Below are 26,551 nucleotides of genomic sequence, written 5' to 3'. Positions count from 1 at the left end.
TATTAACATGGGTAAAATACTATGAATGATTTAATGTTAGCTCTAGTAAACACCTTGAATGTTATTGCTCCTTTCCGTTTCATGATTCCTGTTCTGAAGTTGATGATCTCATACTCTCCATTCATAGAGGACAGTTCCAGCCACTAATATTCTAACTAAGGGCAACATTTGGAAAGCAGCTTCGACTTTATCACAAACAGCAGTCTGAAACTGCCAACTCTGATCTTTAAATCCTGATTATTTTTGAAAATTGTGATAATTAAATGTTTTGTTCCTTTAGAAAAATGTATTAACTGAATGTATTAAAAGAAAAATATATTTGTTGTTAATGTTGTAGTTTTGTGTGAAATGGGTAAATACAGCATAAAAAACTGACTTTACTAATGATTTTGTTGTTACAGAATCTTGACTTGACCCAAAGACACAAAATGCCGGCATCAATCTACTGCACAGCAGCATCAAAAGCAAACCTTGTAAATATTACATAACTAGAAGAGCCCCTCATTTTGCTGCATTAAAAAAATAATTAAGCAAAATCTCTTTTGTCAACAATCTCCCTCACTATTGCAGCTGTTAATCTGTTAGAATGAAAACTAGACTGTAGGAACCAAAGTGTAAAGAAATATCGAAAGCAAGGAAGAGATTTGCAAAATACCAGCTTGTGTACGGATTAAGCATTGAAGAAGATTTGGACGCTTTAGTTAACTGGCATCATTTACAAACAGGGCCGGGAAGTAGTTTGGAAGAAAAGGAAAGAGACAAAGGACGGCAGGCAGAGGTCCGTTAACAATCCCTTCTTTAATGAGCTTCCTCCTCCGCCATGCTCTTTCAGAACAGGTCGCCTGAGCAGCGTGAGACACAGGGCGAGGAACTCTGATCTTATTTTCCTGAAAGAAGGGATGTGACAGATTTTTTTAGATGCTGAAACTGTTTGAAATGCAAATGAACTGAGTTCCAGTGGGGGGGGGGGGGGGGGGGGGGGTGCAATCGGGAACACTGAAAAACTCACACAGTCAAATCTACAGAGCCAATATAACACAGGCACAATGCTCATGTATTTGTTGTATGAGTCCGTTTGACTTGCAAGGCAAGCTGCTCATTTTAGCCAAATGTGACCCAGTTAAAGAGGTCACACAAGGTCAGGAGCAGTGGCAGGAACTATTTACGCGATAGCCTTGGTGCATGACAGTTTTACAATTGTACGACGCACCTTGATCTCCAGCCTTGGCGGTGAAGATGGAGCTGAACTGCAAATCAAAGACTCTTGATTTACTGACCGTAAAATATAGATGCACCTCAAGTGAGTTACCTCTGAGGGGAGCTGGTCATTCTCTGATTGATCATATGGCAAATTTGCAATTTCAGAGGACCTTGGCAGCCTGGGACTCCTCCTCCTTCACATGGAGGAAAGGTTGCGGTTGAAGTTTTGCTGCACCCCTAGTGGAAATAAAATGTTTTGATTTTGAACTGTTGTTTATGTTCCTCTCCTCACCGCACTGACACCCTGACCTGATGAACAGCTGGAAAACAGACGGATCTTTCAGTCACATGGATTAAAGTATCAGCCTAAAAACATACAGGATTTTTGAATGTCTGTAGTTAAGGTTGAGTTTTTTTTTATCCCCTCTGTGCTCTATTTCTTTGCTGGTGTAAGATGATTGGTTGTAAAAAAGAAAAAAAAGTATCATGTACAATATGAAATGTATGTCCACCCATCAGAGATTAGCAGATACTCGTAAGAGCGGCCAATTCTTCTTCAGTCACACTGATAAACAATTGAGGGGGGGGGGGGGTTGTTTTCTTGTTTTTTACATAACCTGCAAACTATTTTCCAGTTGACTGGTGTTTTGGTGGTGATATTTGTTCGCTGCGTGCTTTTTAGCTTGATATTTGTCCAAACTTTTATGTCCCTGTGTTTCCGTTTCCCTGTATAAATCACAGATCAGGTGAGTAGCAACAAGGCTGCGTGACAAAACCATATAAGCAGGCATATTTAATAAAGATCAATCAATTGGCCTGCTCCATTTCAATGCAGCAGTAATGCCTATGGCAACACTGAGTGCTAAAAGATAATTAGATTCTTTGCTGTCTGCCTGTCATCCTTCATAATGGCATCCACATTTTTGGACTTCTGTTCTGTCCAAAAATGTGCCATCTATTTTTCTGTCAAATAAATCCTGATAGGAAATGTTGTTACCTTCAACAGTATATGAAAAACGGATGCAATATTTTGATGTAATTTATTTCCACTCATCTGAATGACTGCAATTTGACAGGTGCTGTAATGCAACTATACTTTAATTTAAAATGAAATTCTTAGAAATCACAACGTACGCAGATATGATGCACCCTGTTTAATCCATTTCAGGCTGCAAGCTGCAGCTACAAATCTGAGTGGAAATTGTTTCCTTTGTGACAGAAGTTGCTCGGTGAGACCCATTTTTACCCTTCAGTGTGACGTCAGTCAGTGTCAAGTGAGAGTCAATGTGAGATGGATTCTTTTGAAGATGACACATAATATGAGCCTTTCGTGGAGGATGAAAAAGAAAAACTTTTGGCACCACGGTTGATGTGTTACACTAAGATGTCTTCCCATAAAACAGGCACGAGAAACCAGGGGCAACCGAGAAACGCTCTGTCTCCAGCATTATGCAGAGAAATGCCTGGTTTTGACAGTATTGCTGGATTCTTAATTCAAACTGAAGAGCATCATTAGAGATTTAATGGAGTACAGCAGACTCTGGGACTCTTGTGAGCTCCTACTTAAGCGAGGGTGATTCTATCACAACAGCAAAATGAGTGGGAGGTGCTGAACCAGCATCGATTAGATTAGTTTTCTGCCCAACTCAACTCGGGTCACGTGTTCAGCCATCGGTGGGAGTAGAGTAAACATAAATGAAACTAGAATGGCATTGGGGACGTTGCTACTTCCACTCAGGCCCACCTGTCCCTTTTGAATTAAATCAAAAATAATCTAAAGTCAAACTCCATAATAATGCATGTGTGAAAGCCAGCTACTGAAACCTGGTGGAGAATGTTCTAGAAAAGAAATCCTGGATCTGATCTGAACTTTATTTGGATCTCACTGATTCTTTTGTCCCAAAATTCATGGAAATCCATACAGGAGCCTGACGTCTTGTACTAATATATGAACGATAAAACTTGTGAAAGACAAAACCATATTTATGTTGGTTTGCTCTGTATCGAAGGACCTCTAAGCACGTAGCTTTCCTTCATTTTGGAAATACTGTACCTCTAAATGTTCATCTGATTGTTACACTGAGCATTTAGTTTGGGACAACACGGAGTCAACATGAACCTCAACTGAAAGGTTAGTTGAGGTGAGACATTAGTAGAAATCGTAGAAATCAACATGCTGTTGTTTTCATTTACTCCGACAGTATTTGCAATTGTGACTTTAGCAACAAAAAGCACAAATCTTAATGCATGCAGAAGAAATAAAGCTGAAAGGAGAGTTAGTGTCAAACAATACAGTTATAACTAGTGAAATGAAGGAAGAAGACACTTCTTCACACGATTGTCCTCCAAGAGAGGACGGCGTGGGGTCCAAATATGAGGCGCTTTTCACACACGGCAGCAACGTGTTTGTTTTGTCACTCCACTGTAAAAAGCCTTTGATTATTCATGAGCCAAACACCCCTTTAGACCCCCCCCTGCTGAACAGGCTTCAGCACCAACAGAGCGAGACAGATTCAGTGTGATTTCAGTTTATTTTTAATTTCACAAAAAGCATGAGGCTCCTCAGAGGTACACCGTGGGGCAATGTGCTGCCGCTATGTTAGGAATCCCTCCATTGCAGTTTAGTGTGTTCAATAGCTGACACACATTGAAGAGGTGAGTGTGAGAGACGCATGTGGTGATGAAAAACAACAAAGCTTCTAAATTAAGTCTCATTTCTTGATCGTCACATCCAACTCAACTTGTGAATTCATTGGGACTACTGTATTTCATGATATGTGTATATCTGAGTACTTGTGTTATTATAATCAGAACATCCATGTTTATTTTGATAATGGAACATGTCACCCAAGTTCCGTCTCGCTCACTCATGTGTTTCCAATGACTTAAACAGTTGCAGATCTTTTTATAATGGAGAGAAATAAGAACAAGCTCCGATGATACAGTCTGTAAATAGAATTTATTTTAAAAAAAATAAAAAACCATTTAAAGAACCATTTAAAAAAAAAGAAGATTAAATAAATAAATTTCAGTTATAGTGTTTACGTAACGCCATTATAAACAGCAGAATGCTGTGGCACAATACTTTCAGTGTGCTATTGAGTGCTACAGGCAATCGTCTGCACTAACTACACAACCGCATTGATGTATTGTGAAAAATCGATCACAACCGTTTCCTTCCTTCCCTCTTGTCGTTACATCCTGGTTATCACAGCAAAAGTGCTGAGTAAAAATAAATAAATGAATATACAGACAGAATACATGAGCAAACCATGAAGGTCAGTTTCAGGCATGCTTATGTGGCTCTAATCTGTGCTGACAGACTGAACTACAGACAGGGCTACAGTCCATCGCAGAGCAGACCGATAATGATATTTACAGCTAACTACATAGTTACAAATAGAGAAGCAGACTGCCTCAGGCCCGGTCACATGACCTCAGCTCGAATCGAGTTGGCCTCCCAGCTGCTCATCTGAGCTCTCACCCCGCCTCTCCGCTCCACTGGTCCTCGGGGACCTGTCCCTGTCTGGGTCTATGCTCGGAGGCATCTGTCAACACGTGTCACGCATTCCAAGAACAAAACTGCAGCCGGTACCAAAAGGGAGTTAGTTATCAGTGTGAACACATCTCCAGCTGCATGGAGAAGCAGATCCGCCAATGAGAAGGACGAGTGGAATTGCCAGACATATCTTCAGATTATCTGATCAATCTTTTAAGGTATTCCACAGAAACATATCCCATTAAAATGAAAGAAGCCCCATTATCGTTATAATGAGATATTTAATAAGTTATGTATGTTTGAGGTCCCTACAGATGAATATAATTTCCATAATTCTCTGCGGATTAACATGAATGGCAGAATGTACAATAAGTAGAATGTTAAAGCTCTGCTGCTACTGTGTAATCGTCCAAAAGTGGTCCAAAAGGGAAATTATGGGTCAAAATCCATGTGGATTTCCATCCCACCATTGAAACAACATTAACATAATAGATTATTCCAGTGTCCTATATGGATTATGAATACTCAGCGATTTGAGGTAGGTGAGTGATTGGGCGATGGCTTGACCCGCTCCACAGACCTGAAACTCAGCAGATTTTCAAGAACATGGCTTCCTCGGAATATTAGTTAATGTTGAGCGGCTTCTGCCGCAGGAAGGCAGCAGAATGCCAATACTGTTGTAAATCAATATGAAATGATTTAATGAATTGTATGTCAAGCAATGCCGTTCACTCAGCACTCAGTATTCAGAGGATGAAAAGCAAGTTATTTTCTCATCCTAATAATCTAAGAGACAGGAACAGTGTCCATCTTGGTAGAAAGCACCACAGAAGAAGAGTGAGCAGAAGCAGGAACTTCAAATCACACGGAATACAAAGTTGTTTATTAGTTTCTCCATGTTTGTATTAACTCATTAATGTTGACGCCCCTGAAGGAAATGTCCTCGCCGTCAAAGTAAAAGCCTTCATGTACTTTTATTTAAGTGTTTATTTATATATTTTATTTTTTAGAGTCAAGCATCGGGGAAGAAAGCGTTTTAATGAGAGCTGCTGTGAGAGTATATTTCCTGACATTTTTGTCCCCCCCTGTCTGTTTTTCTCATTAGTAATCGTGTTAGGATTTTCAGGAATGCATGTAGCCTTTAGCGCACGGCAGTCCTTGATCCGCTAACAAGAATTCATTCCTAGAAGTCTTTCATGCCATGAATATGTGAAATTATTTCCAGCTGAGGAGACTCCTTGGGATCCACTTTGTTCCTTTATAAATGAGAGAAGGAAAAGTAGTGATTCTGGCATAACAACAAGAATCCATAAAAAAGGAAAGACATTTCCTACCAAGGAATACAATCTATCACAAAAGCACCAGGACAGTAGCAGCATCCAGTTACATGCCTCAGCCAGGTTTCTTAATTATGTTCATAAAGACTTCAGGGCTGGTAATAATTACATTTTTAAAGACACAAGATTGCAAAATGACCAAAGCGATTAGTCCGTTTCAGTTAGCATTCATATCTACACGTAACATACTAGACTAAATCTACATTTGTGTAACGCTTCTTGGTTTCTTGACGCCTCATGTGAAGCACAGCAATAAGCTCCCATTGAAAAGCTAATAGGACAGCACTGGGCTTCAGTGCAGCTGCTCTAAAGTGATATTGATAAATGACATTATTACCTGTTTGGATGTTGAGTGAAGATTTTTCGTGCTTCCAGTACATTAGTTCTTTGTCCTAACAAAGAGTTCCCTGCAGACTTCAGCCATCGCAGATAGTACATTAGAATCAGGAGAAGTACCGGCTCCTCCATCGTTCTTGCCCGACCCAACAACATTACATCTCCTACCATCATGCCTCAGGGCTTTATGCACTGCATTCCAAGCCGTGGTAGGCCGTGCTATTCTGGGATTGAGCACTTGGCCACCTTATGGCTGCAGAATGGCCTAGTGAAGTTAAGGACACTGTCCAAAACAAGTTGAGAATATGACAGCATGTTTCCTGATTTCACGGATCCTCAAAATCTTGTTGTGAATCTCTGCTCTGGCACTTCTGGAAAAACAGCAAATGCTCCCGTTTCAGGAGCAATGATGGCCGTGCATGTGTTGGTTGGGGAAAACAAACCCAGCCATGTTTTCTCCTGTCTCTGCTCTTATCCAAGGCTCTCACTGAGAACTAGAGTTCCAGGCTTGACTGTTGTAACTGCTTATAATCAGGTTGTAATAATACGTTTGTAAAAGATCATCCAGTTGATCCAAAAGGCTGTAGCTTTTTTTTACTGACTTTTTTTACTGACTTTTACTGACAGAGATCAAATTTCCTGTGAAAGTTTAACTCTTTGAGTGCCATTCACGTCTAAAGACGTTTTTTGAAACCCAAACTGCCAACCCTGACATTGAAATCTGCCTCTCTTCAATGTCAATAACTCCAGAATGAAAAATGGCAGGAATACACTCTTTTTTTTTTTTTTAAAGAAAAGACTTTAATCTTTTATTTGGTAGGTTTGACGTTTGCATAGCCATAGTAAAGAATATTCTGTGGGGCTTGGAAAATCAGGGCAAATGCGTGAAAACTGTAGCATATAGCATATAGCTGAGTTGAAAATGGCTGGCACTTAATGAGTGTAGGTTCTCCTGCTCACATACAAAGCACTAAATGACCACTAAATGATGATAAAAAAGAAATATTGCCCTATCATCCGAGTAGTATTCTATGCTCCCAAAATGCAGGCTTATTGGTAGTTCCCAAAATGTCAAAATATAATCTGGGCGGTAGAGCTTTCAGCTATCAGGGCCCTCGTCTCTGGAACAATATCTCATTTCTGGTGCGTGGCAGACGCCCTTTCAGGGTTTAAGAGCACGACTCTGCTGGAAAACTTCTCATGACGCGCCGAGAGCGTCTTCTCCTCTACTTCGTTCTCCCTCTCCATTTACTCATTTTGAAAATGTTCTGATAATTACAAGATAATTTTTATTATAAATTTTCTTCTACATATTTTTTTTAGAAATTACCACAGAGGTTATGTTCACTGTTTGAATGTAATTAGGTCACAGGAAGCACTGCATCACCACCTACTGGCTTCAACGTGTAGTAAGAATAAAAAAATATGCAATTCAGATTAGTTTGGCCTTCTCTGCATTCAGCACATTCAACTCTTTATAAATGATTGGACATTTGTTTGGTTTAAGATATGGAATTATAAGGAACTGCTAAGCTTTCGTGTGGAGACTGACTTTAATTGACTTTGAGAAGTTAAACTCAATTTAACAAGTTTCACAATGGTTTCTATTGTTCTGTGGTGACCAAAATTACATTCTTAATGAGGTTCCTGTAATTAGGAGTTGAGGACTAAGCAGAGCAAGAACTCTATTTTTCACCCATGTTTTGATGACGTATAAATACGGTTCAGACAACATCACTAGACGAGGGGAGTCCACATGAAAGAGAAACAAAGCAAACCACTTTGGTGAAGCTGCATTCAGACGAGCATCAACTGAAACTCTACTGCCTTTCCTCGAGTGCAGTCTTTTCTTTATTGGCACACTGGGCTTAATTAACTAAGAGTTGAGCGTTTACTCTCAGACAACCGCTTTCATGTTTGTGTTTTATAAATGATTGATGGCCCTAGGGTGTGACGCAGCAAATTAGTGCAAGAAAAGGAAAGGTCTAAAAGCTCCTAAAACTAACAAGTCCAATTATCGAGTAAAACAAACACCTTTTAAAGTGATGGGATTAGGCGTATCACAGTCTTTCAGTAACAATACCCACAAGGAGTAATCTAATTTAATGTCAGACAGCCATTACATTGAAAAGAATAAAGTCATTTTCTTGCAGTAAAACAATTAACAGTTAGGCATTGTAAATGATCTTTTCCACCAAGTAAATAAATATGCCTCTAGATGTTTACCTATTCTTTCATGTTCAATGTCAATTACATTAAGTTACATGTCAAGTGTTCTGTTTTTGCCTTTATTTTCTTTTGTGTGTGAAATAATGCTTATTTATGAAGCATAAAGATATCCAAATGAAACCGTTTGAGTCTGCTTTTATCTTAGCCTGCTCATACTTCAAAGGAGAAGAGAAGACACTGCTTCTCTTAGGGCAAAATTCCATAAAGGTTACCAGTCTCTGATCTAAGACACGTTGATACACGTGAAACATCCATCCATCCATCCATTTTCTCAACCACTTTATTTGTAACTGGGTCCCGGGTTGTGCTGGAGCCTATCCCAGCAGTCTACAGGGCGAGAGGCGGGTTACACCCTGGACAAGCCACCATGTATGGCAGGGCCACACGACACATCTCAAGTAATTTGTACAGAGACCAGTTTATTTGAAATACATGGATTGTTTTATTACCATTAAAATCAGTGTCAATATTATGTCTTCCATACAAACTGGCGATTCACTGTTACATTCAGTCGTTAAATCATCCTTCACATTCCAAACAAAATATGGAATTTCAGTAATTCATCTGTACTGTCAAAGTACATAGCTGTAAACATAATTTCAAACTCTCTTATGTCTTATCTGAATTAATTTCGACATCATAATAACTTATCTTGCATCAGGGTTGGAACAGTGTAACCCTAGCAACAACAAGGCACTGGCCTCGCCCATTTACCAGCAGCTGGAGGAAGTGACTCATCTGGCTAAATCAACTTGAACAATAAAATCGTGTTGCGTTCACGGTTCCCAGACAAACCTGGTACACCCTACATCTCGTAGTCCCTGTGAAACAAAAGGAGGACATTAAATGTGAAGATGTTAGACAGGTTTAAGGCCATTTGAATGCAGAGTCTGAAAAGAAAACTTATCTGAAAGAACTTATTATCATTTATCATTATCATTACTGATCATTATCATTACTCCTTTGTTATACTAGTGGTACTAAATTAAAGGTCAGGTTCACATACTTGCTATGATAAATTAACTGGAGTCCATACTTAACTTTAACAGTACTTTTTAAAGGTCAAATGGACACTGAACTTTTAAAGAGTCCTCATTGACTCTTGCAAATAGCTTCATTTTGAGACATTTTATTATTTACCTTATAAAAACCCAGGAAAAAGAAGTGTATGCCTGTAAATTTACATTGTTAAACTTGTGTAAACAAATGCAGGTAGCTTGTTTTTTTCCGGTAGCTAAACTCATCAGGCTTATGAAACATTTGAGCACAAGGAGGACAGACGTTTGCTTCTCAAATGATTCACCCCCCAACAGCTATTTATATTTCTCCCATGTTTGACTAAAGTCACCTATTGGCTATGTGTAGAAAAACCTGAAGGGCAAAATAATCCAGTCTAACAAAGAATCAATGCAGTTTCACTGCATGGTGAGTGTGAATTCCAGTCAGGTATGTTATGCATTGCCGTAGGCCTCCTTTCAATGGAAAGCCATTTCCTCTAGGAAAAGGAAAAACAACGAAAGCTGGAAAAGGTAGAAATAAAAATGTGACTATTTAAAATCTAGAGACAACAGCCTACAGATTTTATTTCAAATGTATTTTAATTTAAAACTATGAGATATGAAGTAAAGTAAATTGCCTCTATAATAAATCACAGAGAAAATATCATGATCATATTAAACTAAACACATGAAAATGTAAATTATGAGACACACGTCTTGATTCACCGGATGATAATTTTGGCATGTTTATAAGAACGGAATTAGAGATTGCGAAGGTAAACAGTGTTCAATAAAGTTTGAATTTGGTCTCCAAACTCAGAACATCGTACATTTAACTTGACGCAAATCTCGTCCTCGATACGTTTTCTCATTTTAACTTTTTAACTTCAACTTTCCAGACAACACGAGCCAATCTTCCGTGGCCGGCCGCCTCTGGCTGGGATACCGGACATCTTGTCCTGACGGCTGATTGAGTAACGCGCACGCGGGCTTTACGCCGCGTGACGTCGACAGGGTGGGATCCTGACGTCTTCCTCACAAAAACCGGTTTCCTCACGCCGCAGGCGAGCAGTCAGCGTTCTTCCTTCGGATAAGACGGTCGCTTGGCTAAGCGTCGCCATGTTATCAAGGTTTTAACAAGGCTTTTCGCTTTTCTTTTCTTTTCTTTTTTTTTTTTGATTTACTAATTTTTTTCTTGTTGTCGACGAGACGTCTACAGCATTGACGGTCCTTTTTTTAAAGGTAGGATTATTTTCCGTGCTTTTCTTGCCTGGCTAATGTTAGCTAACTGGTTTGGTTGGCAGTTTGCGTTCGGATTATTTTTTGGCGTTCTCTTTAGTTGTTCGATGGGTATAGTCGTTCGTAAGCGATGGGGCTCACACATTTTACGGGTTGGAAAACCTGTATTGATTTTTCGAGACTGATTCGCGGCTCGTTAGCTTTTAGCTAACCGGTGGCCTACCAATAAAAGCCCACAGAGGCGTCCTGTGCGTGGACATCCGGTGTCTGAACAAAGACCTCGCTCAGTCAGCTGATCGCATTGTGCTCTTCATTAACCTTCAAGACTTTTTAAACGCATATTCGTTTAAAGTAACTATATTGAAAATACAGCAATCGTCCTAAGATTATATACGTCGTTTACTTTTTTTTGTCCTGTCCCCCCCCCCCCCCCTCCCCAAAAAAATCATCTATTCAATCGCATAGTTTAAAGTAGAACGACTAAATATGGAAATACATCGTAAACAAAAACCTAAATTTGATTATAGTGAAAACATCTAACTGGATCTGGGTCTTTCCGTGATAGCACACGCTAGCTAGCGCCCCAGTTGGGTTTTCCGAGGGCGGCGTTCGGTAACAAAAAACATGACGAAATCATCCCGGGTGCGTTTATGTTGTTACCGAAACGGTATGCCGTGTCCAAAAATAAGCTTGAGCCAAACTTTCCGCAGCATTCCCATGCCATTGTGCTACTATCGACATCTTGCGCAGCCCCGGCTGTACCGCTGCCCTCCGCCATTTGGATCGTCGTGGACGCTAACAAGCTAACGTCGCTACTGGCCACCGAGGCTAAACGCAGTTCGGACTTGTTCGGCCTTCCCAGAGGGGCTGGGTGAAGCTAGGTTAGGTTAGCACACGCTGAATGCCGAGCATGCCGGCGCTCTGCTCTGTCACCCGCTTGTTTAGGCGGAAAGCGTTATACAAACGAAGCTAGCCCCCATCCCCCTGCGTGCTCGCCCCGTGCCAGAGATCCTTTCTGTGGGCTGTTTATGACGACTCGCTGCCGGATCGTTTCTCATCGTGTGTCTGTTTCTACTTTCCAGGTCGTTTTTTTCTTTCCTTCCATCCTCCTAGAACCTCATTCTTTTCAGATATTCTTTGCCAAGCCGCCAAAGTGGAGAGTGTCGTTGCACCAGGGGGTCCTTCTCGTTTCAGGTAGGAAACCCTTCACCTGTTCAAAAGGAAATCTGCAGCTCTCTGACTGGTTTAGTCTCACTCCTCGTTTTGTTAAGTTAAAACCTTTTTTTTTTTGTATCTTAGTGTGGGGGGAGGAAGTGGGGGTGCACCTCAGCACTATCCCAAGACTGCCTGCAACAGGTGATGCTTTTTATAATGTGCATTATAATTGTCTTTGATCAAGAATTACTGGAGGGGGAGGGGGGGGGGGAGGGTCCTAATGTCACATCCCACATCGCATACTCCCGTTTGTAGACCCCCGATAGGTAGAGCCTGAATGACTGGCTTTAAGCGCCTCTCATTATGACTCGATATCCACGTCTTCCACTAAATTAAATATTCGGAACTCCCCGCCAGCCGTTCAGAAGCAAAGAAGCTTCTTGGATGAGAGCAGAATCATCTTGAAGCTTTTCCTGGAAGTCCAGTTGGCTTTATCCTACGTGGAGATTGAATTGAGCTTCTGCGCTGTGAATCTGACGATGTTATTACAACGTGAGCTTTGTTTTGTACTTGTCACAGCGAGTTCCTGGGCAAAGCCCCAGGTTCTGCCGTTCAGAGATGGGCACCTTCTCGAAGCACTAAACGAGACGCTATCTCCTACAGCGAGAAAGGACCGAAGGATGAAATCTTCAGGAGAGTGAGAGGGTAAGTGTAGCCTTCGCATTCCTGTTTACTCGAGTTACACGGGTCCTGTAAAATGTTTGCTTTGTTTCCTCAGTTGTAAGATATGATGATGATGATGATGATGATGAATATATTTATTAGATAGAATGTTAGAGCACAAGTACAGTCAAACAGTAGCATGTATTACAGTACAAGTACAGTCAAATATCCTGTCTAAGAGGAGCATTTCAAAAAAGCCCTTGAGGTCTTGTTTCCGTTGAAAGTCCTTAGTACATAAATCATCCACAATTAACAATACAAATAAAAATAAAACATAAAAATAAAACCAATATTCGATAACTCCATTGATGCAAAGTAACATTAGAAAAATAAAATGATTTTACACCACCGATGCAAACTAACAATAAATCTAAAATAAATTACACCACTGATGCAGAACAATGAATGACAATAGATTACATAAATTACAATAAGTTACAAAGACACTTCATATGTGCAACGTAGGTGGACAAAAAAGGGGGTGGAGGGGGGGTTGATCCGGAGAGAGTCGTGATGACTATCTCCATTTCTGTCCCCCTAAAAGGTGTATTTTCTAGGGCAAATGAGTTGCTTTATTTTTTTAACCTCTTGTCCTCCCTCTCTTTTATTAGCATACTTAATAAGCTGACTCCTGAGAAGTTTGACAAACTGTGCCTGGAGCTCCTCAACGTGGGATTAGATTCAAAACTTGTCCTAAAAGGAATCATCTTGTTGGTAGGTGTCAAATTGGAAGAATATGTCAGCCTGTGACGGGGAAGTTTTCCTTCATTATTTTCTACTTGTTTTAATTAAGATTGTTGACAAAGCCCTTGAGGAGCCCAAGTACAGCCAGTTATACGCTCAACTATGTCTACGCTTGGCAGACGACACGCCAAACTTTGAAGACGCGTCAGAAAATCAAGCGCAAAAACACAGTAATGTAAGTATATTTTTATACCTCACACAACAATATAGACTCTCATCGTTATATTCTTTGTAAGTGTGTTTTTAACAATTTAATTTAATTTGTTTGATAGACTTTCCGAAGGCTTCTGATTTCCAAGCTTCAGGATGAGTTTGAGAACCGTGCCAAGAATGTGGAAGGTTTGTATGATACATGGAAGTAAAATTCATTTGTCATAACTTCCATTTATATATTGCCTTAATCTCCCCCCCCCCCCCTCTGTAGTTTATGACAAACATGATGGCCCACTCACATCTGATGAAGAGGAGCAGCGTGTCATTGCAAAGCTCAAGATGCTGGGCAACATCAAATTCATTGGGGAACTCGGCAAACTTAACCTCATCCATGAGTCTATCCTCCATAAGTGCATCAAAACGGTGAGAGCTGGTGATTGGTTGTAATCCTTAGCCATGTTTGCTAACTTGCTGCAACAGCTGTGGGGGGTTGGGGAGTATTGTACTGATTGTTTGATGTCTTTTAAGCTTTTGGATAAGAAGAAGAAAGTCCAACTTGCGGATATGGGTGAAGATTTGGAATGCCTCTGTCAGATAATGAGAACGGTCGGGCCTAAACTTGACTATGACAAGGCTCGGGTAAGAGTGCGAAAATAACCATTTCAGTGCCTTCGCGTCGCCTTTCTTCCCGTTGCTAACAAGTATATTCTGGTTCCAGTCTTTGATGGATCAGTACTTTGGCCGCATGCGGTCCTTGACAACCAACAAGGAGCTGCCGGCAAGGATCCGTTTCCTGCTGCAGAATACGGTGGAGCTGCGAGCCAATAACTGGACACCTCGCAAAGCCCTCTTCGACAACGGACCCAAAACGATCAGCCAGGTCCGCCATGATGCCGCAAAGGTCAGTCCATCGGGTTCCAGGTGCATTGAAGGGCAGGTCCAGAGCATCGTTGTCTGTTTGCTGACCGTCCGGCTGTTTTTTTTCTTTTAGGATTCGGGTGTTTTTATTCCACATCCACATGACGGAATGAGGAATGACTACTTCATGGAAAACTCCTTCCTCCCAACAAGGATCAAGTTTGACAGGGAAATGATTGGTGGACTGGCTGATATGTTTGGACAAATGCCTGGTACGTCGCAGCCGTCCCAAAGGGGCATCTGACACGACTGTTTTGCCCCATTTAACAAGGACTGAATGTCGGTGTTTTAATGTATTTGCATTGTTCCTGGTAGGAAGTGGTATCGGCACGGGTCCGGGAGTCATTCAGGATCACTATTCCCCTACCATGGGACGCCATCGCGCGCACCCTCACTACAACAACGGTCATATTGCAAATGGCAACAGCTCACACCAACCTCCATTTGAAACGGGAAGCAAACCATTTATAAAACCAAACCAGGTACATCTGCAGTGTGGTTGTGTTCGGCTTCGTAGAGGCGAATCCAGGCGGGGTCATTCCTCATTAAATGTCTAAAATCATCTCCGCAGGGCCACGGCTCACCGGTTTTCAGCCATAAACAGAGTCTCTCTGTGCCGATGCAGTCTAAGGATGTGGCTCCACGCTTCTGCAAGAAAGGGAAGGTCAACGTTGATGAGGTAAACCTGCTTGCACCGAGAAACTGAAGTTTTTGGCTTGGTTTTGTTGGTTTTGCATCTCTTTTTTTTGCGTGCGTGTCGTCTAGTCTCCTTACAGCTGTGTGATCGTTGCAAACTTGCCTTCTGTCCTCTAGATCAGTCTGAGACCGGCTCAGTCCTTCATCTTGAACAAAAAACAAGCTCAGAAGCTGCAGCCACAGATGACTCTGATTCCTGCCCAGGGTTCCTCTTTGGGACAGGTAGCGTTTGTTTGCACTTTGCACAGATCTCTTGAAATAATTTTACAATGCCAGATTTAACATACAATTTCTCTTTTAATGATCCATAGCTTGGTTTGAAAAGCAATCCTCCTCCAATTCAGGAAAAACCTGCCAAGTCCACTAAGAAAGCTCCTCCTACAAAAGAAGAGCTGCAGAAGATGACCGTAAGTTCGCGCTGGGCTTCCCTCCAGCACAAACGGGCCGTGTGGAGCAGACTGGGTGTGACGATCTCTCCCTTGATAGGAGACCGTGGTGGCAGATTACCTGAACAACAAGAACATTGATGGGGCAGTGACTACGGTGAAGGACATGAAGGCCCCAAAACACTTTTTGTGTGAAATGCTGACCAAGATTTTGGTCTATTCCCTCGATCGTTCTAACGAGGACAAGGAACACGCCAGTGTCCTGATTCACGCGCTCTGTACCGAGGGAATTGTCACTAGTGAAAACCTAATGCAGGTCAGCTGTTATAACTTTTAATTCGCCTTCTTATTATTTGACTGAGAAGACTTTGCAGAAACCATTTGATTTTTCTTTGCTAGGCCTTTTTGAGTGTTCTGGATCAGTGCCCCAAGATCGAGGAAGAGATCCCACTGGTTAAGTCCTACCTGGCCCGGTTTGCAGCTCGGGCCATCGTTGCTGATCTGGTCACCATCGACGACTTGGCCCATCACTTTGAGAACGGTGCACATTTCCCTCTGTTCCTGCTCTGCCTGCAGCAGATGGTCAAACTGAAGGACCGCGAGTGGCTGGCTGACCTGTTCCAGCAGAGCAAGATTAACATGCAGAAGATGCTCCCTGGTACGACCACACCCACTCTGACCAGGTTCATTCAGTTATTGCATGCCCAGTCTGTTGTTACCATTGGTGGGTTTTTGTTTTTATTATTCAATGTAGAAATTGACCAGAACAAAGACCGGATGCTGGAGATTCTGGAGGACAAAGGGCTCAGCTTTTTGTTCCCGCTCATGAAGCTGGAAAAGGAGCTGCTGAAACAGATACAAGTGGATCCTTCTCCACAGTCCATCTATAAGTGGATCAAAGAAAACATCTCCCCCAAACTCCACACCGACAATGGCTTTGTCAATATCCTCATAACCAGGTATAGTAGTGAAAGTGAATTCCAGTTTACCCCACAAGACTTGTGTTAGCTTGATATTCATAGTGGGGCTTGTCTGCTAGTTTCCTGCAGTATGTGGCTTATGAGGCCAACCCTGGTGGTGGTGAGGAGCAGCTAGCAGCTCCCAGCAAGGAGCAGGTGGATGAGGAGAAGCAACTTCTGCTGTCTTTCAAGCCAGTGATGCAGAAGTTCCTGCATGATCACATTAAACTGCAAGTCAGCGCATTGTATGCCTTGCAGGTCCACTGCAATGCCAACGGTTTCCCCAAAGGTATTTAAATACGGTGGCTGGTCCAGTGCAGCAGCTCCAGAGTTATTAAACATCGGTGCAGAAGCTCACCAGTCGCCTCCTGTTTTCAGGCATGCTGCTCCGTTACTTTGTGAACTGGTATGACATGGAAATCATCGAAGAAGAAGCCTTCCTTTCATGGAAAGAAGACGTTAACCAAGAGTATCCTGGGAAGGGCAAAGCATTATTTCAGGTAGTTACATATTTATTACAATATTTATTTTCTTAATTTGTTTTTTATTCCTGACAGGAACTTTCTGTATTTACATGCACAGCAGCCTGCTAGTTCTGATCAGGGTTGTAAGTATGAGCTGGTGAGTCCTAGAGTTTAATGAATACGTTGTGCTCACTGTGCAGGTGAACCAGTGGCTGACCTGGCTGGAGACTGCAGAAGAGGAGGAGTCAGAGGATGAAGATTACTAAAGAGCAGGAGAAAGCTGCGTTTCGAGGAGTCTCTCATTTAAGAATCTTTCAGAACCACTGTTACAATGCATTCCACTATGAAGTGTTTTGCCCGATCAAGCCAGCATCTCATCAATCTTGTATTTATGCTTTTCTTTTTGATTTTCAATTCTGTTTGTCCTCCAGTGTTTTGTTTTGTTTTTTACATTTTCAATCTGGGTTTTGTTTTGTTTTCAGCTACCATTATTGTGCAGGAAACTGCCCCAGCACCAAAACCTGCCCCAGTTTATCACCCGTCACACCTGGTAGGAGTCACCAAGTGCTGCCACAAATAGAAGGGTTTACAGAGAAGATCTGCAAATTGCAAACTTTTCTTGTTTCGACTGCATTTTTAACCAGTTTTTTAGATGCACTTTGCTCAACATCATGAGTCGTTGCAATATTAAGATTCACTTTGATTTATTGAAACAATCCTAAGTTGCAGTTTTAGACTGCTGCATTTAGAGTGATTTTATTTTGCTTAAGTGCCAACTGTCTGAAAATGCATAGCGATCTGGGTTTGATGTCGAATGATGTGGTTCGTTTGCGCCGTGATTAGTTTCTCAACATTTAGTTTAATGGGTCGAGAGCTTTCTATGTACAAATCTTTGTGCTGTTAAGAATCTCTGTGGCCTTTTATTAATTTATCAATTCATATGGATATACCTCTAATGTATCTCGGACTGTACTTGAATGTCTCGGTTTTATCTATGAGACAGCCAAAGCTTAGTTACCTGTGCTACAGTTGTTCAAGCGTGGAGATTTTTGTCTGTCAAGTTTTTAAATTGTCTTTTTATCTTCATGAAATTAAGCGCGAACACACTTGACCTGTTTGACAGTAGAAGTGTAAGAAGTCGAGTGTACAAAGAAACGAACCTTGAATAAAGCTGAAATTGTTCATTTTGGGATTTGTCTTTTTCATAGTCAGGTAAATATACGTTCTCCATGTATTAAACTTTCACTTGGTTTTAAATGATCAAAGCATAAGAATGAAGTAAGCTTGGGATTATTTTGTGGCTATAAAATCAAGTCTGAAACTGACTAAAGGCTGACATGTAAAAAAAAATGCTAGCTACCATGTTACAGGTAATTTGTTCAAGTTGTTAGAAAATTCCCCAAAATTGTCTCGAGATGCTGCTATGAAGTTCATTATTTAAATAGGTACAATGACGGACTCCCACATCTAATATGAAATGTTTTACTTTCATTAAAGTCAGGATGGACAGAAAAGACTCCCATAAGCTGCCGGCATTAGTCGGGTCACTAAATGCAGGACTTGTCTTGCTTTACATTTTGCCGAAGCATGTTTTTGAGTCACGACATCTCTGACAGAAAATACAATACACCTTTTAATTTATAGCATCTGATCCATCGAAATATGTGAAAAGACACTAAGGGCGGATTATAACATTGTGATCTACCGGTATTTATTTAAAAAAACCTATTGGCTAAATCCAAGACATGGTATGAACAGAAAATTCCTCTATCAACATAAAATAAAAATTCAGATTTGGAGCGATCCGTTATCAAATAGGCAGTCTGAGGAAGATTTGAAGATCTAATCACTGTCCTCCTCTTCGTTATTGGAGCCTTCGGGTTCAGACGCGTTGTCTGAGCGACGCGGAGAGCCCTCGTTATCTGATCCCGGGTCAGATGCTCTGTCTGATCCACCGTCAGATGCTGCGACCAGCGAACCAGGCCGAGACCCATCATCCGATCCCGACCGACTTCTCTTGCTCTCTTCATCCGACTGCATCGAAGGGGACTGCAGCCACAGCCGCATCCTCTTCTTCTGACGGTCACTGCCAGAGTCATCATCTGAGCCCGCAGAACGCACAGGGCTGCCCGGCTCACTGCCCGACTGGTTTCTGCCTCCATCGGACTCGCTGTCAGAAGCAATGCGCTTCCTGTGGCCGCCGTCCTCCTCAGATCCTGACCCGCTGTCTCTTTGCTGTCTGTAACGGGAGAAAGATCAACTGATCGCAAAACCTTCCTCCAGTCTAAATTCACTCTCCAACGTTTTAGTCTTACCTGTCTTCAGCTATTTTCAGTCCATCCTCATCTGAGGAGGAATCAGAAGAAGAGATGATGGCCTTCGATTTGATCTTTCCTTTGAAAGATGGTGGTAGACGCTCAGACTGGGACTAGGACAAAAAAATATGCCAAACAAACGTTTCAATAATGTTTCAAAAACATAAACAATGACAAGAGAACAAATAAACAAAAAATTACTAAGGACCTTTTCAAACTTCCTGCGTTCTTTGGGCTTACGCTGCTTCCTGGGCTGTGCTGCTCCTTCCTCATCATCGCTGTCATCATCACCTCCTTTAGTGGATCTGACACGCGGGACATTGGTTCTGAGCATCTTGTTCAGCAGTCAAAATAAACCACAACCTGGCAGACTCACCTCCTCCGCTTCTTGCGTAACTTCTTTTCTCCATCCTCACCCTCCTCCAGCTCACTGCCACTCCCGCCCTTCTTCCTCCTCTTCTTCTTCAGTGGTAGGTCCTCGTCAGAGTCATCGTTGACAAACTCATCCATGTCAGCTCCCTTCTTACGCTTTAAGACAGGAATGAAGAAGTCCATTATCCCGGGCTGAATTCAGGACAATTCGGGACCCGTTAACCATCGGGGTCAAAACTCACGCGGCCTCCTCCACTTCCGCTCTTCTTCTTTTCTCTGGCCATTTCCTTCGAGCCCTCCGCGAAGCTGAGCAGGTTCTTGGTTTTCTCCACATACAAGGCTCTCTGCTCCAGGAGCTTCTTCTGCTCCTCCACCACTCTAGTCCTCTTTTCTTCCTGAAGAGATTTGAATGTAAATTTATTATCAACAAGCACTCCGCTGAAGTTCATAATGGCGGTCTGATTCCTACCAGCTAGTTTTACCCTTCTAAAAACCGAGGAAAGGCCAAAGGTACCTGTTCTTTCAAAATCTGCTGACGCAGCACGTCTCTCTCCTGTTCTTGTTTGGCGCGAAGCTCCTTCTCCTCCTCATCTTGCTTTCTGGCTCTTGCCACGTGATACTGAGCCTGACTCAGCAGGTCAGAGCACTGCCTGCAACCCCACAACACACCCCAAGACCCAGTGGTATTACATAAATGAGCACACTCTCCTTATAATTACACAGAATCGCCATCATTATCTTTGGATTTCAGGATTTTGTACTATTAGAGACAGCACTGATCAATACAATTTAATTCATAGTAGGAAGTTATGGCAAAAATAATCTCGTTTCTCCGAAGCTTTAACTTCATTTGGAGTTAAATCAAACCACGTGTAATTATGCTGCCCCTCTTTGGCATCAGCCCACAGCCTCCAAAATGCCGCTACATGGTTTAAACATCTCCCTGCCGATAAAGAAGCAACCAGGCGAAAACCTAACCTCCCTGCCAGACCTTATCAGAGTCCTAAATTATTTCAGCTGAAAAGCCTTCGGACAATATGAAACTGTGATGAGAGTAAATTCTGACTGACCTCGCCTCTGAAGCAGCGAGAGCGAGGTCGAACCTCATCTTGTCTCCGGCCTTACTGAGGTAGCTGAAATATCTATGAGGAGGAAGAAGAGAGATTGATGCATGAGACGAAGGACATCCCGAGGCTCCGACTGAAAGAGGAGCAATGAATTCAGTCTGATGAGCCCACCTGTGTGCCAGTTCCAGCTCTTTGACCGCACTGAGAACAGCCTTCAGGTTGCTCTTCTCATCTTTCAGCACCAGCGTGGCCAGCCGCTGAAGCACCAGGGCCACATTGAACAGCAGGACCGTGTCGCTCGGAGCTACGTGACGGGCCTGGTTAGGAACACACCAAGAAGAATCACGCACCAATTCATGAAACGGCATGAAATGAAAGACTAACTTATTCTTCACGTCACCTTCAGCAGCATCTGTTTGCACTCTTGGAGCTTCCCGCACTTGAAGAGCGCTCTGGCGAGGTACAGCAGCACCTCTGTGTTCTGGTACTTGTAGAATTTCTTCAAACAGTTCTCATACTGTGGAACACAATAACATGCTTTTTGTTGATCGCTCAAAGCGCACGGATGATGATGACGATGACATCTTGAGGCCCTCACCATCTGCACGGCGCTGATGTACTGCTTCTGTTCTACGTAGATGTGAGCCAGATTCAGCCAAACGTCGCTGATGTCCGCTGTGGCCTCCCTCACCTGAGCAAACACGTCGCGAGACTCTCGGAAGTAGCCCTTGTGGGCCAGGACGGCTCCTGGTCACAAAACATTCATTTGTAATGCTTTCCTCTATAAAACAAGAACAATAAAAGAAATGGAATAAGGCTCAACGGACCAATGCCGTTGGCTGCGTAGAGGTTCTTGGGGTCGTTTCGCAGGACTTGTTTATATATCGCCAGCGCTCGATCCTGGTGTCTCTTTTCCTGTCAAGGCAGAGAAGAGAGTTTTAAGAGAAGAAAACGAAAAGACATCTCTGATCACCGCTTCAGGTCGACAGTCCCGTAAGACTTCATGCTACTGGACTTTTTCAGACCGAAACATCCTCAATCGTGACTGTTGTTTCTTTCCAGAATATCTTCTACTCGAGTTGAATATTTTTATTCAGCCATGTTGGTTTACAGTAGAGAAAAACTATTCTGACTTTACCCCAAATTCCAGAAAAAGTCCAACTTAATACAGTCAAAAATTATTATTATCTAGAATCCCAACTGTTTAATAGAGCTGAGATAAAAATCAAAGTTTATTCTTGCATTCTTATGTTTAAATCCAACAAGTTGCTGCTGGTCGAAGTCTTTTTTTTAGGGTTTTAGCCACATACACCAACCAATTCCAGAGCGGTCTTCAACAAATGGCTCTAGTTTTCTCATTTATTTACAGTTGTAAAGAAAACATCACCAGCACACACCTTCTCTCTGTCTCTGGTGGGCTGGTGCAGAGTCTGCAGCCACACGTTGCCCAAAGCCAGCATGGAGTAGGTGTCATTCTGTGTGGACGGCTGCTTCAGAATGCGCTCGAACTTCTTCTGACCAGGTCCCCATTCCTGTTTGGCCAGGTGAAGGTTCCCTATCAGGGACCAGGCGTCTGGGTGATCCTGCAGCAGACAGGAGAGAAGCGATCAGGTGAAACTGCAGACAGTTTGAATCCGATTTTTGTTTTATTGTTCATTTACTAAAAGTGACCTGATTAATCTGCAGCGCCTCTTTGAACCAATCAGAAGCTTCATAGAAATTTCCTTTGTCACGTGCCATCGCTCCGAGACGCAAATAACCTGCAGACAATGAACATTTGTAACACGGCACAAACATTTTCTCTGTAATACATTTACCGTGTCTAATATTGCGTACTTACAGTCCACATAGTTGGGATGTTCTCGCAGGATATTTTTGTAGAGTTTTTCAGCTTCGTGGAATTCACACATCGCCTCGTAGAGGCGGGCCAGATTGTAAGACGTGGTTACAGAAATTGCATTGTAGTAATGCTCGTCATGCTCTCCTTCAGCTTTGGCGCGCTCGAGAGATGCAAGAAAGTATTTCTGTGGGAGAGGAGACATGACCGCCATGCTTGAAATACCACAGATTTATATATTTAATACACAAAGTCCAGTCACAATCATAGAAAATAATAGTTTGGAATTAGCCTGCAAGCTACTTTAGCCTCTCCAAGGTTGCCCAGCCTGAAGTGAAGAGCCCCCAGGTTGTTGAGGATCTCGGGGGGGACGTCGGCCTGCACCTTCTCCTGCAGGATGCGAGTGGCTGTGCCGTATGCTGACAGCGCTCCCTGAATGTCAGTCTGCTCCAGGATCTGAGCCAGCTCAATCCATGCCTCCACATCATCAGGGTACTGCTCCGTCACCTTTTTTAAATGACCCTAGAGAACGAAGATGAAATGTGTCACCGACCAAAAAAAAAAGATCATTCAGCACATGATTCCAGATGTGTTTAAGATATAAAGCATTGTCACATGATAATAAGGCAAGACCAATACAACATAGGAATGACAAAGCTAGTGATCTAATAATCTGCAGAGTTTACATACTTTGGCAATGTCTCTCTTTTCCTGATCGTCAGATGTTGCATAGAGCGAACCCAGAATTTTCATCGTTTCGTAGTTGTTGGGGTAAGCCTTCAGAACCTTTTCAAAGCACTGTGCTGCGTTCTCCTTGTCCCTTCGATACACATACATCTGGCCGAGGCCAAAGAAGGGCAAAACAAAGGTCGACGACGCAAACTGGGTGGCCTGATAATAATACTGAAAGGCTTGATCATAGTCCTCCTAAAGAGAGAAAGGGGAATAGAAATATCAGACATTTATATCACAATGAACAATCTGCACTTCTTCAGGACAATAGAATACAATAATATCTTACCTGCACATGAAATGAACGAGCTAACTGGTAGCAGCTCTCAGCCTGCATGGCCTCAACCTCTGTGTTATGGAACGCATGGAGGGCCAGATGCTGCACTTTACTGTAATCCTGACAGTCAGCGTAAATCAAGCAGGTGTGAGTAGTCGAATGTCACTCTGGATTGGACTCGTCGTTGCTCTGATGACAGCCATACTACCTTTTTGAAGAAGAAGTGGTTGGCGAGGTGGTTGAGCACCATGGGGTTGCTGGGGTCGATGGTGTAGGCCCGCGACAGGAGCTGCACGCCGTTTTTAATGGAATCGGCCTCCTTGTTGTTGAGCTCCAAAACGGCCAAACCAACAAGAGCTCCCACACACTTTGAATTCAGCTCTAGGGCTCGGCCGAAAGCCAAACGAGCCTTCTCCAGTTTGTTAAGCTTGACGAAACAATGGCCCATCCCCAGCCTCACCTCGGCTAGACAGAAAGAGAACACAAAAAGAGATTAGGAATAATCCCGAACTCCAGAAGTAGTAAGTGGCAGAGCCTGACCATTATATCAGCAAATATTCACTTATCACAGTATCAATGTTATTTCCTGGCTTCAAATAGAGAGCAGAAACAACAATATCATTAAAATGGTGATATCATAATGAAAGAAAATGTCATTCCAACTCATATTCTGCATTAGATAAACTCCATCAGTGGTGAGACAGGATCTAGCGAGGATGTTTACCTGGGCAGCCAGGGTTTGTACGCAGAGCCTTTTTGTAATATGCCAGTGCGCCTCTGTAATCCTTTTTATTGAAGGAGATGCACGCCTTACCTGGTGAATAAAAATGCTGTCATTACTGCAGTGAATCAAAGAGATGAAGAATACTCTCTTATTTGTATATTTATCTTGCCAAGCAGAGCAGGGATGTTGTTGGTGGACTGATTGAGAACGAAGTGGAACTGAGCATCAGCCTGGTCCATCTTGTCTCCTTCCAGCAGGCAGAAACAGGCTCTCCCCAACAAATGGTTCTGAGAGAGTTAAACACTTGTTACGTATTTAACCTAATCGTCAACAAGATGGATTTTTAGTCATTTCAATCAAATCATTTCCTGCTTTGACAGACTCTTCTCTTACCTGATCATACATAATGATCTTGTCTGCCATGGTATAGAGCAGCGTGGCCTGCGTGATGAGCTCCTTCTTGGCATCTTTGTTTTTCTCTTTACGCGCTTGCTGCACATAGTAAGCTGCCAATGTGTCGAGACAGGTCATCTGATCCTTCTCGTGGTCTCTGTAGTCCAGGTTTCCATCGATACGAGCCGCCTCTAATAGCTTGACGAAATCTTCCGTTTTGCCCTGCTTGTAGTATTCCAACTAAAAAAAAAAAAAAAAGACAGAATGAAATCAGTCACAATTGCGCAAAGGGGCCAAATCTAACGATGAAACAGTCTGTGGTAGGTCCACTCCCTCACCGCCAAAGCAATCCATATGTGCAGCTGGGTATGTTCCTGCTTCAGGATACTGATGACCTCATCTCCTTCTGGCAGCTGGTCGAAATCAAGCTCGATAACCTAGAAATCATCGTCAGAAAAAAGCTCACGCTTATCGAAGAAACCATTTGAATGTTAGATCATATCAATGTGCCAACACTCAGTTTCAAACTACAATCTATGTTGTGGTGTCTCAGTAACATTTCTGTAACTATCAGGAAGTGGTGAGTGAGTCTGCTAATCAATGTAAATAACAACGTTATGAAAAAATCAATAAGACAAGGTTGTCACACACCTGAATTTAAACATCAGTATAATTTTCAGAATACTAAATACCCCAGTGATTAAAACGTAGTTCTAAGCATGCAACATTGTTTTCTTTTTTTACTTACAGCCTGCACACAAAACAGAGAATGAAAAAAAACATTTAACACATACAAAAACACATTTGCTCTACTGTTTAGAATATTTCTACTCATTTTACTACAACACACTAAGCTGTTGCAAAAATATATACTACATTGCAATACACATCCAAACAAATAATGTACAGTACATCATATCTTTATAAAGCAGTCAATATACCATTGCTGCAGTATTTTCTACTCTAATGGAGTTTAGAATATTCAATATTTGTTGCCAATGCTTTAGAGCGACTGATTCAACATTGTGCTCATTTTTACGTTCTACAGTTGCATTGTATAATGTTGATTTCTGTTAATTCTAAAATGATGCAATGTTAGTTTTTCCCACATCCTTTATACAAATAAGGGATCGTATCCTAACTACACCAGAGATTATGAACCACATGAAGCATCAACAACTACAGCTGAGCGTATGTCGACAACACGATCTCTTTAAAATCAAGGGAAGCCTGTTCTCTTTGACACAAGGCCGAAGGTGATTAACAGACTCAAGATGCTTTTGTTGTAAAGATAGGATAAAGATTTCTTGGAGTTCAACGTTGTGCAGATTTCTCTCCCCCTCTCTCTCGGAACACCACTTAACGTGGAATAAATGCATAGAGATGCAGCAATAATAACATAACTGACAACGTTGTAGGTAAAACTCGATATAATAAGATGCGGATGATAAGTCAACAAGTTCGCAAATTAAAAATGACCCGATAGCAAATCGACTCAAGCGCGCCAATGATAAAATACCCAAATAATGCTAGTTAGAATAAAATAATTAGCAACTTTAAATATCAAGTGGAATTTAGAGTATATTCTGTAAACTTGATGTTTCTTTGCATTAAATAGAATGCTGCGTTATGCAAAACTGTGTGATAGCTCAAATTAGCATACGTAGCTAGAAGCACAGAGAGCTACACGGAGTTTAGCATTCACAGTAAAATAAATGTACTAATATCAGGCAGGTTTTACCTCATCTGTGTCCCGTAAAGGGATTTCAATGGAGCCCCGAGACATTTGAACGGAAGG

The 26,551-nt window shown here is 42.1% G+C and overlaps 2 protein-coding genes across 2 annotated transcripts; one reads left to right on the top strand and one right to left on the bottom strand.

Moving 5' to 3' along the window:
• Positions 1–11,926: 11,926 nt before the first annotated feature.
• Positions 11,927–18,220, top strand: eif4g2a (eukaryotic translation initiation factor 4, gamma 2a). Its single transcript, XM_068760377.1, has 20 exons — positions 11,927–12,032; positions 12,138–12,194; positions 12,573–12,698; positions 13,328–13,430; positions 13,510–13,635; positions 13,733–13,799; positions 13,885–14,036; positions 14,142–14,252; positions 14,332–14,514; positions 14,605–14,743; positions 14,847–15,013; positions 15,103–15,210; positions 15,345–15,449; positions 15,539–15,634; positions 15,714–15,929; positions 16,013–16,271; positions 16,368–16,572; positions 16,653–16,861; positions 16,951–17,072; positions 17,237–18,220. Exons 7-20 carry the CDS (start codon positions 13,953–13,955, stop codon positions 17,300–17,302), a joined length of 2,070 nt encoding a protein of 689 aa, XP_068616478.1. The 5' UTR covers positions 11,927–12,032; positions 12,138–12,194; positions 12,573–12,698; positions 13,328–13,430; positions 13,510–13,635; positions 13,733–13,799; positions 13,885–13,952; the 3' UTR covers positions 17,303–18,220.
• A 337-nt stretch (positions 18,221–18,557) lies between these two features.
• ctr9 (CTR9 homolog, Paf1/RNA polymerase II complex component) lies at positions 18,558–26,539 on the bottom strand. Its single transcript, XM_068740052.1, has 23 exons — positions 26,495–26,539; positions 25,092–25,190; positions 24,754–24,993; positions 24,530–24,647; positions 24,361–24,450; positions 23,845–24,101; positions 23,649–23,756; positions 23,318–23,554; positions 22,931–23,149; positions 22,631–22,814; positions 22,462–22,550; positions 22,188–22,373; positions 21,618–21,705; positions 21,389–21,537; positions 21,191–21,307; positions 20,962–21,107; positions 20,794–20,865; positions 20,238–20,373; positions 19,966–20,118; positions 19,728–19,879; positions 19,560–19,656; positions 19,352–19,464; positions 18,558–19,275 (listed from the first exon to the last, which is right to left on the bottom strand). The coding sequence occupies exons 1-23, from the start codon at positions 26,537–26,539 to the stop codon at positions 18,879–18,881; spliced, it is 3,492 nt and encodes a 1,163-aa protein (XP_068596153.1). The 3' UTR covers positions 18,558–18,878.
• Positions 26,540–26,551: the final 12 nt, after the last annotated feature.

This window comes from Brachionichthys hirsutus, chromosome 1 (assembly GCF_040956055.1).
Source record: "Brachionichthys hirsutus isolate HB-005 chromosome 1, CSIRO-AGI_Bhir_v1, whole genome shotgun sequence".
NCBI classification, from domain to species: Eukaryota; Metazoa; Chordata; class Actinopteri; order Lophiiformes; family Brachionichthyidae; genus Brachionichthys; species Brachionichthys hirsutus.
The sequence above is the reverse complement of the archived record's forward strand: the minus strand, read 5'-3'. Positions and strand labels throughout refer to the sequence as shown.